The sequence below is a fragment of the Globicephala melas genome, chromosome 1, assembly GCF_963455315.2.
Source record: "Globicephala melas chromosome 1, mGloMel1.2, whole genome shotgun sequence".
Classification (NCBI taxonomy): Eukaryota; Metazoa; Chordata; class Mammalia; order Artiodactyla; family Delphinidae; genus Globicephala; species Globicephala melas.
The window spans coordinates 157614954-157627574 of record NC_083314.1 but is presented as its reverse complement, the minus strand read 5'-3'; the positions used below and the strand labels follow the sequence as shown (position 1 = coordinate 157627574).

Sequence of the window (12621 nt, the reverse complement as noted above, 5' to 3'; positions counted from 1 at the left end):
GGCCTCTCCCGTTGCGGAGCACAGGCTCCTGACGCGCAGGCTCAGCGGCCATGGCTCACGGGCCCAGCCGCTCCGCGGCACGTGGGATCTTCCCGGACCGGGGCACAAACCCGTGTCCCCTGCATCGGCAGGCGGACTCTCAACCACTGCGCCACCAGGGAAGCCCAACCAGTGCTGTTTTGCCTCTTACGACATAGGGGTCAAGAACCAGGCTCTGGAATCAGCCTGCCTGCCTAAAGGGGACTAATTACAAGCTTTGGATATTTAGGCAAGTTATTTAATTTCTCCTTGCCTCAGGTTTTTTTATCAGTGATATGGGAATAATAACAATACTGACCTCTTGTGAGTGAGATAATTCACAGAAAAACAGCACAGTACTTGGTATATCGTAAAAATTCAGTAAATATTAGTTATTGTTACTAATAAAACATAGGGGGAGTTATTACTAATAAAACACATTCAAATCACAGTCCTTATAAAGGGATCCTTTGTTCTTTAAATATTAGAAACCACAGAATTAAATTATGCTGCCTTTCCCCAACTCAAAACTGTATTACATACTTTAAGAACCGCATTATTCAAAAGGGGGTCAGTGTGCTTCAGTTTATCTATGAAATAGCAAAATAATAACAGTTCTCAGTTCCTGGGTTCAAAAGACATAAGGTAAGTTACTCAATACCATATCAGAAGTAATAACAGTAAATTTATCCCAGGACCTCTCTGGAAAGAAGCTGTAGAGGAGAGGGAAATGTGGTGGAAGGGCTTGGTAAAGAACAGACAAAACCACCTAAAACTCTGCAGAGTCTTGTTCTGTGGTTCAGTGCCTTAAGGCGGTGGCTCTCAAACCTCGGTCTGCAGACAATTCAAAAGGGCAGGGGACCCCCCAGACTCTGCCTGGTTCTCCAATGATGGATTAATGAATGTGTGAAGCAAATCATTAACTCATGTCCCAAACTCAAGTGCAGATGTACCATTTTATAGACATGAATGGGAAAATAACACCCTTTGAGAGCACCTGGCTGACACTTTGGAAGCCATTCTGAGACCTCTGGTTCCAAGACATCTCTTCCACCATACCTGACGGAGGGGAGGTGGAGCTGAATCAGGGGCTGAAGCACAGGGAGCCTGGTGAAATTTCTGGCTTCCACCACCTCATCACAAAGACATAGATCTCGACACTGATTTCTTCTCTCTCACTAACAGATTTAGAGAGAAGGCATTTTAACCTTTTATTCTGATATACAAACAACGGTTGCTGTTCTATGGTGCCCAGATCAAAACAAGAGACAAAACACTGCACACCTCTGATCCATTGTGATTTAGAAGTGCACTGTATGAATTTCCTTTGTTATCGTGACCTTTCATGTGACTTTTGAGACTGTATTGAGTGCTGAATGTTTTCTCACAGCCATTACTGGGGCAGAAAAAGGGTCTTTCACCTGCAAGAATGACAAGAGGTATTAATTTTACCATAAAATCATTTCACTGGATTAAGACATGTACTTTCCCCTAACAGAGGGAAGTAAATATTCTAATAAGGGTTCAAGTAGTAAGTTGGATAAATTACAAGTTAATCATTCCAGTCCTAAAATTTAATGTAGAGCAAAGCACTGAGAATGGCCTGCTCCTGGGAAGTTAAAAGAGAAGATTAGCTTTTTCCCCCCCAGATTCTTTTCTGAGAATCTCTGCATTGGTTTTATTTCTTAAGGTTGGACTCCTGAGTCCGTCCAATCTTTAGATCCTTTTTATCTCTGAAAGAAACTCAAACATTATAGGTGAAGGCCAAATGATTAGGCTTGCTCTCTCCACAAAGCTCTACAGGTCTCAATGGAAGTACAGATATTTACTGACTCAATGAAGGTTAAAAGATAAAAATTAGCCTAAACTCACCAGTATGTGTACGGACGTGAGTTTTAAGGTGGTGGCTTGCTGCAAATGCTTTTCCACAGCCATCATGATCACACCTAAGTAAGTTGTTTAAGCAGAGAGGATAGTAGTCATTAGCTAATAGACCTTTATCTTCAATATCTCTTGTAAATACAAACTTACATTGAAACAACTGCTCAGAACACTAAGATCAGCTCAGTGAAACTGGTTTTACAGATGGGAATGATGACAGGTCCCTGGAAAAGTAAGGTGACAAATCTGGGATCAGAGGGAGAGGTAGGCCCAGGATAAGTATTTCTTGTCCTACAAGTAAGGCACGTGTTGAGAGCCCTAACAATACAAGCCTTCTGATGAATTACACAACAGAATTCTATTGACAATAAGAACACATATGGAAAATCTACTGCAAATGGAATATAAGGAACATCAGTGGTGGGTACAGAGGCTCTCACGTAGGCATGGGGCCTGAAATACAACACTAGAACAAAATCAGTCAGAACATACTGGCTGTAATGTAACTATCTATAATCTTCAGAGAGCTTTTCTCTTTTACTTTCTTGATAACCAAAGCTAGAGGTAATATTTCCCTCCTTAGAACTCCTAGGGCATTTATCTATATGCTGCCTTTATGGCACCTGTCATTCCCAATCTTATTTTAGCTCTACGTGTATACATTTGTTATCTGTCCTCCTAGATTATAATTCTTTTGAGGGAAGGGTCCATGTAGTTCTTTACATCTGCTGTAGTCTTGCACATAGCAGGCATTCAGTAACTATTTACATGAAAATGAATGCATTTTCTTATAAGCCAACATATTTTTTTTCTTTAAATAGAAAGCTTCTCTAAAGCATTTTACTTTTTAAGTACATAAAATCATTGTGTCTAAAGCCCCATCTAACATTCAAGAAAAATTAGCAGTTTTAATCATGACAAAAATGCGTGTGACTGAATAGAAATCAGAGTCCCCTTGACAGCCCTATGGGGAAAAAAGTAACCCAAGCTTCACAGCAGCTGGAGAGTAACCAACTAGAATCTAAATACTCTTGCTTTTAGAGGGGCCATGACTCAGGAATGCATTTGTAATTTTTGAAACACATTTCCATTTAATTGGTGTTTAAGAGTTGACTGTCCCTGAAGACTTTTCAATTTCTAGGTATCCTAATGAGATGAGTGATTTGAGAACAGAAAAGTAGCATATTTAATGCCATGAACATAAGAGCAATCCCTCCTGTCAAATCAAAGACATTGTTTATGGGCCATTTTCAGTAATATATCTGTATTACATTTAGGGGGAAATCCTTACAAACTGATTACCTTGTTAAAAATGTCATATAATCATCCCAAAGTTGTTCTTCAATCCCTGCTGAATGCCCAGAACCACGCTAAATGCTATGAGCAGAGGAGAAAGTAGATGATACAACTCCTTCCTTCAACCTTATACATGCATCAATTAAATATATATGTGTGTCCATATATGTATATATATATATAAATTGAAATCTACAGATAAAAATGGATGCTCCTATATGTTTGCATGTACACATGACATATTACAAAGCAACAACCGAACAAGTGATAAAAGAAAAAAATACCTGAACCAGTAGCCTAAGCATCCCTACCCCTCATTTCCCCTCATTTCCCCCTTCCCTCCCCACCTCTTCTTAGGTACGTATCCTTGCCTCTGTGCTCAAAGCTCTTTCAGCATCTCAGTCTCAGATACTGTCTGGTTACTTGCGGTTCTTTTCCACCAGACTAAGGTTCTCAAAAGGAGAGCCGGTATCTTAGTATTTCTCTAGCACTGATAAAAGTACCCAATACGTAAGTGAGTTTCAACAAACGTTTCTTGAAAATAAAGGGGTGGGGAGGCTTCCATGGTGGCACAGTGCTTAAGAATCCACCTGCCGATGCAGGGGACATGGGTTCGAGCCCTGGTCAGGGAAGATCCCACATGCCGCGGAGCAACTAAGCCCATGCGCCAAAACTACTGAGCCTGCGCTCTAGGGCCGGCGAGCCACAACTACTGAGCCTGCGTGCCACAATTATTGAAGCCCACGTGCTCTGCAACAAGAGAAGCCACCACAATGAGAAGCCTGCACAGCGCAACTAGAGAAAGCCCGTGTGCAGTAACAAAGACCCAATGAAGCCAAAAATAAAAAAATAATAAGTAAAATAAATAAATAAAATTTTAAAAAGAAAGAAAGAAAGAAAGGGAAAGAATGAGGCAGAGAGGCCACCATCCGCAGAGTAGGTAGGGATGCTCTTGGAATCCATCGCCACTCCTCCAATCTGCAGTAGTTGGTTACAACTATCCTGGAGAAAGCAAACACTGCCCAAAGAACCAGCGAAGGGAATTTCCTTTCCACTTTGACAAATTTTAGAGTACACCAAAACACTCAGCTGAAACCTCGTCAGTGACAATAGAAAACAGCAAGACCCACCGAAATGGCTTTTCTCCTGTATGGGTTCGAATGTGCTTCCTCAGATCACTGAGCGTGGTGAAGTACTTGCTGCAGCCTTCAGATTCACAGTTAAACGTCTTCCCTGTGTGAAGCCTCTGATGTGCTTTCAGCCTGCAAGATATCCCAGAGAAATCCCCTTTGTCATAATGTACTACAGAGCCTTCCCACGTCAGCTTAATGTGCGTCAGGGTCAAGTGCATAAGAATTCTATAGCCATAATACATTAGTATCCAACATTTTGTGCTCAAAGAGAAATTCAGAGAAGTATATGGCGTAGTGGTGTGAGTGTGGCCTGGAGCCAGGCTGCCTGGGACTCAAATTCTGTTCTCCTCTACCAGAAGGGGGACCTTGAGCCAGTTACAAAACCTCTCCGTGCTTCCACTTCCTGAGCAGTGGCTGTGAGGGCCAGCACTCAGGACACTTCCTAGCACACAATGGGTGCTTTCTAAGTGTCAGCCAGTATTTATTATGTGTGCTATTTTACACGCAATGTTGAACACTAATATAAGTCTCTTGACACAAACGGTGGAAAAGGGAAATGGCTGAGTGGACCACTCCCCATTTCTTGGGGGTAGAAAAAAGTTAATCTTTAAGGTGAGGCCGGGAAGGAAGTGAAAGAAACCTTGGTTCCAAGCTCCTGAGCCAACAGGAGATATTATTCTATGCTAAATACTAAAACCCTGAGGCCAGGATGGCATTCCAGGAGATATGAATCCGGACACAAATGGACTCTGATTTTTAACCAACCCAGTATGTGTCAATCTTTAAGTTACAAGTTCCTCTAATGAACTGTCAACAGTTGAGCATTACTGTCCTCTTTAAAGCCCTGAAAGTGAACGTCTGTACTGTGCAGGGAGAGCTCTTCAGTCAGGACAGAGCTGGGGTCAGAGGCTGGTGGTGCAGGGAGGGAGGAATGGGCTGACCTGTATAGCGTGTTGAACGCCTTCTCACAGCCCTGCACGTCGCACTCAAACGGCTTCTCCTTCGTGTGCACCCGCACGTGGATCCTGAGGCTGTAGGAGGTGAGGAAGGCCTTGCCGCAGCCCTCCTGATTACAGACAAAGGTGTACTCTCCCCGGTGGGTCTTCTGGTGGGTGCGCAGGTTGCCTGCTGTGCTGTAGGTGCGGGGACAGCCCTCAAAGGTGCACTGGTACCTCTTTACCTGGCAGACAGAAGACACCTTGTCAGTGGGACAAAAGAGCTGCTCAGGGCCTAACTCTCCGCAGGGCTTGGCTCTCAGGAGATGCAGATGAAACACACAGGTTTTTATCATCAACACAGAAAACACCCTCTAACAAAAGTGGGGAAAATCTTCCCGTTGACCAAATTACACCGGACGACAAATGATGCGAGTAATGCCCAAGAGACAAGCTTGTAGGTAGGTAAACACTCTAAATGAATATAAGAACAGTGTTTTCGGACTAGTAAACGTCTACTCCCGTAGGTGGGCACATACTACTACACTTACCCATATTCAAATACAATTTGACTTTAAGGCTTGATTGAACATCCTGCCCTCTGGCACTATATCTTGATTGGAATAGACCAATGTTAAATTGAGTTTAAAACATTCTGAAATTTATATACTCAGTCATAGGTATACTAGCACAGTTATGTACTAGCATAATTTCCACTGCATTATTTTCAGGTCTACAGAATGAAAAAAATGTACCATGAATTTCTGGGAATATTTGGTAGTACAACGTTCCTCAAGCTGCCAGCCTATTGGTCTCCTTCCCACCATCACCCTTCTGGAAAGGGTGCTATCCACAGGTGCCTCCACCTCCCTCAATGCCTGTGGAACCACTCGGCCAGGTGGGCTTCACCGGACGAAACCATTCTCTTGAGCTTCCCGGTGGTAAAACTCTTTCCTCCTTCCCAATTTTCCTTTAGTATTTGAAAAAAAATCTCATCAACAATGCCTTCTCCTTCTGAAAACTTGTCTTTCACCACACAGTCATTCTCTGGGGCTCTTTATCGTCTTCCCTGAGCCACTCGCTCCTTTTCTTTAACCTCTAAATGTAGGTTTAGCCCAAAACTTCTCTCTCATCTCCCAAACCTTCCCCATCTCTCCACTGGTTCGGGGGAAGCATCATAGCCTTGGCTGGAGAAGACTGAATTCTGGCACTTAGGTTCAGGACTTTGGGTAGGTCTTTTCACGTCTCTGAACTAAAGATTCTTCATTTCTAAAAGGCAAAACTGAATGCCTGCCCTGCCTGTCTGACGGCGCTTCTGAGCAGAACAAAATGAGATAAAGCATCTGTGGAAAGACTTTGTCATTGATCTGATGCTACACGTATCGGGGCGCTAGTTCTGCCTACTCTTCAGCTTTAGCAAACATCTTCATCCTTTAATCCTCATCCTTCTCCAAAGCTTCAGTCCATAGCTCTCACCACACTATTGGTATTCATTCAACAGTTAATGAACTTCTATGTCCCAGGCAACAAGCTAGATACCACAGGTAAAAAGGCGAACAAGACATAAAGCTCTGTCTTTAAAGAGTACCATTTTAATGAGGCAGACGCGCACAAATTATCACACACTGTGCTGGGTCGGACAACAGATACACACCCGCGGTGCTTGGGAAGCATGAAGAAGGGAAACCTAACCCCTCTAAGAAAGACTGGACACAGTGAAGGCTCAGAAGCTGAGGCACTCTCTCTGAACTGAGGGTGTTTTTTGGTTTGCCTATTTGTCCATTTTTTAGGGATTAAACTGAAAAAATGTTCCTCAGACAAACTGGAAGAGATGGGCATTCCAGAAAGAAGTAACACCTTGAGAACTACATTGGAGAGATAAATGAGTACGCCGGTACAGGAGACCACAAACACACCTGAGTAGGTAAGAGACTGGAAAAAGAATCTAGAAAAATAAGGTGAAGCCTCCTTAGTTAAGCTATGGAGTAGAGGAATAGGACAACGGGAGCCATCAGTAGGTTTTAACCAATATAGCAACACAATCAGATGTGGGGTTTAGAAAAGATCATCCTGGAAGCTATGGAAGACAGACTGGAAGGCTAAGAGAATAGAAGAAGGGGTAGAGATTAAGAGAAGGGAGACAATAGTCCAAGATAGAGATGAGAAGAATCTGAACTAAGGAAGTGATATAGTGGACATCATTAGAGATGAATTGCAGAGAAATTAAAAGGGGAGAAATGAGTGGCTGTAGTGACAACTGGGTGCATGGCAGCCGTCGGGGAGAGGCAAAGTCAAAATCAACTCCCATGATTGGGGCCTGAATGACAAAAGAGATGGTCACATACCAATTCTGGACTGGATGGGGGTTAGGGAGAGACGATAAGTTGGGTTTGAGTTGCTGCCAGGTAGAAATGTCTAGTAGACAGACATATAGGCTGGAAGCTAAAAAGAAAGTCTACAGCAGGAGTCTCTGGTACACAGATAATAGATGACTTTACTATACACTAAAGCAGGCTGGTTCAAGCCCCAGCTCTGCCACTTACTGTGCAACCTTTGGAAAATTACTTAAGCTGAGTCTCAATTTCCTGTTTATAACAAGGAAACAAAATCGATCTTTTTGGGGTTGTTGTAATAATTAGGAATAATCTGCGTAAAGTATTTCAATAACAGGGACTGACATATAGTAGATGCTCAGTAAAATCTTGGCTACGAGGACAAAGGACGGGCTCCTGAATGTCACCAGTGTTTAAGGAACTGGTCAAAGAAGAGAAGCCATTGATGGATGAGTGGGAGACAGGGCTGGGGAATTAGGAAGAGAAGCAAAGGAGATGGATGTCACAGAAGCCAGAAGATAAAGAGTCTCAAGGAAAAGAGAATGATCGAAATGTTAAATGTCAGAGAAAACAAGGAAGATAGGACTGGGAAAACTACTGGATCCAGCAGCTAGGAGTTCACCAGTGACTCAGCAAGGCTAGTTTTAATGGACTGATGAGGTCAGAAGTCTGGACGAAGGTGAATAAGGAAAGGCGGGGATAGAGACTGGAGATGGAGAGCAGTAGCACAAGTGGACTTTTGAGTTGATGAAGTGTTGTTTGTCTGTTTGAAGTAAGATAGGTCTTGAGCGTATCTGGAAGGAGAAAGGTCCTGGAAAAAAGAAGCTGAGGATCTGGGAGGAACCTAAAGACCACAAGGATATTTAAAAGCCTGGGTGGAGGGAAAAGCCTCAGGTAGGGGAAAGGACATTCAGTTTCAGAGAAGGAGGATCTGCTGTATGTGACAGTAACCATAGACAATATATAAATGGACAAGCAAGGCTGTGCACCAAAAAAACTTTATTTATGGACAATGAAATCTGAATTTCATATAATTTTCATATATCATGAAATAATGTTCTTTTGATTTTAAAAATAATTAAAAAATAAAACCATTCTACAAAAACCGGCGTCTGTATGGACTTGGCCTGTGGACCACAGTTTGCCAAACCCTGAAAACCTGTGGGCGTGGGGAAGGGAGGGGCCCATCTCCCCTCTGGCTCCTTGTCCTTCTCTCAAAAGCCCATCTCCCGGGTGTGGAGAAAAGGGAACCCTCTTGCGCGGTTGGTGGGAATGCAAACTGATACAGCCACTATGGAGAACGGTATGCAGGTTCCTTAAAAAACTAAAAATAGAACTACCATACGACCCAGCGATCCCACTACTGGGCATATACCCTGAGAAAACCATAATTCAAAAAGAGTCCTGTACCACAATGTCCACTGCAGCCCTATTTACAATAGCCAGGCCATGGAAGCAACCTAAGTGTCCATCGACAGATGCATGGATAAAGAAGATGTGGCACATATATACAATGGAATATTACTCAGCCACAAAAAGAAACGAAATTGAGTTATTTATAGAGAGGTGGATGGACCTCGAGTCTGTCATACAGAGTGAAGTCAGAAAGAGAAAAACAAACACCGTATGCTAACATATATATATGGAATCTTAAAAAAAAAAATGGTTATGAAGAACCCAGGGGCAGGAGAGGAATAAAGATGCAGAGAATGGACTTGAGGACACGGGAGCGCGAAGGGTAAGCTGGGACGAAGTGAGAGAGTGGCATGGACATGTATACACTACCAAATGTAAAATAGATAGCTAGTGGGAAGCAGCCGCATAGCACAGGGAGATCAGCTCCGTGCTTTGTGACCCCCTAGAGGGGTGGGATAGGGAGGGTGGGAGGGAGATGTAAGAGGGAGGAGATACGGGGATATATGTATGTGTATAGCTGATTCACTTTGTTATACAGCAGAAACTAACACACCACTGTAAAGCAATTATACTCCAATAAAGATGTTAAAGGAAAAAAAAGCCCAACTCGCCTCTGGCTCCTTGTCCTTCTCTCAAAAGCCCAACCACCGATAGGATCTTGCACATGTCTTTAGGTTCCCCAGGCAAGCGCTCTCTCGCTCATTCATCCCTTTCCCTTCCCCATGCCACACAGGACATGCTCCATAAACATCTGCTGAACTGAACTACTGACCAGGCATTCTCATGTCTCAGTGCCTAGCTTTGAAGCCAATCACTGCCAGATTTATTCTAAAAGTGTCCCACATGTACCACCTCTCTGCTCAAATGATTAAGTCCCAATTCCCTAGCCTTGTACTCAAAGTCCTTCCAGGTCCTCTTCTGTCACCAGGCCAAAAGCAGGCTCTGTCGAGGCCTACAGGGGACGGTAACCCCTTCCCTAACGCAACACTGAATTCCCACTCGCCTGCCTTTGTTCCCTCTCTTTTCTCTCTACTGGAAATGCCTGGTTCCTTTCTTCTCTGCTTTTCTGAGTCTCTCTTCCATTCAAGCCTCACTACCTCCGATGCCCACCACTATCACTCCATATCTATGTGACAGTGCCCTTCTCTGAATTCTAATAATATTTAACTATGCCACTCAGCATACATGGTTAATTAGCCTCTCACACACATGTCCTGATTTTTCATCAAGACTAAAAACAGACCTCTTTGGTGCTGCAAGACAGAGATTTCAAAATGATCACTGACCAGGAAGGAGAACCAGGACCCCATGAATGCTATAATAAAGAAGCCCGCATGTCTCCGTCGTGGAGCTTACGACAACGGTGAATGACGAGAGCAGAATTTCATTCTTAAGACGCTACAGCAGTTGATAACTTTGTAAGTAACAAGTGCAACTAACTATCCCTCCCTGTCTCCCAGCCCTACCGACCCCTGCTCCCATCTAGGTTTTCTTACTTGGCCAATTCAAGCTTCCATTAAGTGTTCCTTCCTCAAGGACCTCTTCCCTGACCGATCCCTACCCCCTCCCCAAACTAGAAGAGGTACCCTTATTACAGGTTCTCATAGCAGCCTGTATTTCTTTAAAGCACGTAGATAATTTACATGATTATCTATTTGGAAGCTAGGCACAGCAGTAGCTGGAAAGCAGGAGGCACTAAGTAGATATTTGTGGAGTTAAATGAATAAACGGCTACTCTCCAGCTGGACTGTAGGCTCCATGAGAGCAAGGACCACATCCGTCTTGTTCACTGCCAACAGCCTCAGGAACTAGCCTTGTGGAGAAGTAACTCAGATTTGTTGAGTGAAGGAATGGATGACTAAACGAACAAACAAAACCAAACCAACAGGACTGAGTGTTGAGGAAAGTAGTGGCAAGGACTATAAGTGACAAAGCAACAGAGTTTCAAGGAGGATGGTCAACCAGGTCAAATGCAGCAGAGGTGACTGAGGGAGCATTTCTTGGACTCAGCCAATTCACAAGGTCAGAACTGCCCCAGCAAGACTAGCTTCACTGGAGGGGTAGAAGCAGAAGCCAGGACGTAACAGGCTGAAAAGTCAGGGAAAAGCAAGGAGCTAGAGACAATGAATATAACTACTCTTTCACGGAACGGCTGAGGAGAGAGAGGGGGAAGTTAGGAGAGAGGACAAAGAGTGGGGAAGGTATTTGTATTTAACGGGGGGACAGATGACTGTCAAAGCAAATGCTCCCCAATAGTACGCTGAATAAACGCACAACCTCACCCCATCTGGAGGAAGGCAGTAAATGGAAGTCTCTATACTGTGTCTTTCAGAATCGTTTCTAAACAGCACCACATTTCACAAAAAGGGAAAACTAAACCTCCTCAAACTGGATCAGAGGAGGAAGTTGCAAAAAACACGTTACATAGAGGAGGTGTTGCAACATTTGGTACATTTAAATACAATTTATTTTTTTGAATGCATACATGCATGATAAACCTTATGTTCCAGGGATTATATTTCCCAGGTGCTAGGGATAGAGAAAAAATGGCCCCTGCTCCCAAGGAGCTCAAAGTCAAGAGGCAATTCAAACAGACAAGAACAATATGGTATGAGAAGTTGTATGGATACTAGAATATAGAGAAAAACTTAGAAAAAAAAAACTACAAAAAACTTAAACTTGGGGATGACTAAGAAAAGCTTCTCGAAGGAGGTGATACCCAAGCTAAATTTAAAGAACTTGAGGGAGAGGTGACACATAATAATTGGCCCATCAAAATTAACTAAAGTATCTGTAATATGAACATAATGTCACCAAAGATTCCATTGGAAAACACGTTTCTCCAAAAGAGTTTGAGCACTGCATCACTTAAATGGCTGTCGATTACGAAGCTAAGGAGCTCAGAGACAGCACAGTTTGGGCTCACTGAGGACGGACCAGGTCTAATGCGAGGAATGGGCAGGAGGCGTGAGCTTTCAGAGAACTGATGTTGATTCAAGAAGTGTTCTGAGTAGTTCTAGAATAGAGAAGTATTTAACAAGGATGACTGCCCTGTTAAGTCAACAGGATCAGAGGAGGAAAGGTGAATGAGATAGGCAAAAATGAGAAAAACACTGGAACTCTAGGAGACAAAAGCTTAAAAAAATTCAGAAGAGAAAAAAGGCTGGGTTTCTGTTGGAGGAAAAAGAAATGAGTCTGAGAGAACTAGATCCTACACACACTAACAGCGCCATTCTCAATAAGGAAAAAGAGCCTCTGATTGTGAGCACCCAGCAGCTGAACATTCTTATAAATAAATGATTGGCTTGGCCGTTACAGCTGTAGGAGCTGCCCTTTCCTCCCCATCACTAGGGACTTCCCATCCCTCTCCCCAGTACCAACTCTGTTTCCACACTGGCAGTGATCTCCTTTCTCCCACTCCATAATGTGCAACCAAAGAGCTCGAAGTAGGAATGGAAGAGCCCTGCAGTGACCTCCACTGCCCATCTCAGAGCTGAATTTACATAGCTGCTCCCCCACCTAAATCCTTTACCCTTACAGAACTAATGCCATCCTGTTGCCCCTCATTTCTCAGCCCTTTTCATAGCTAATGGGTTTCAGTGCCTGATT

The 12621-nt window shown here is 43.4% G+C and overlaps 1 protein-coding gene across 1 annotated transcript in view; it reads right to left on the bottom strand.

Moving 5' to 3' along the window:
- The window catches only part of MTF1 (metal regulatory transcription factor 1), a 41081-nt gene that overhangs the window by 20036 nt on the left and 8424 nt on the right, over positions 1–12621 (bottom strand). Inside the window, exons 2-5 of the mRNA XM_030868762.2 lie at positions 5270–5508; positions 4326–4457; positions 1891–1964; positions 1303–1439 (exon numbers count right to left, since the gene is read on the bottom strand). Coding sequence (XP_030724622.1) covers positions 1303–1439; positions 1891–1964; positions 4326–4457; positions 5270–5508 — 582 coding nt within the window. The remainder of the gene's footprint in view (positions 1–1302; positions 1440–1890; positions 1965–4325; positions 4458–5269; positions 5509–12621) is intronic.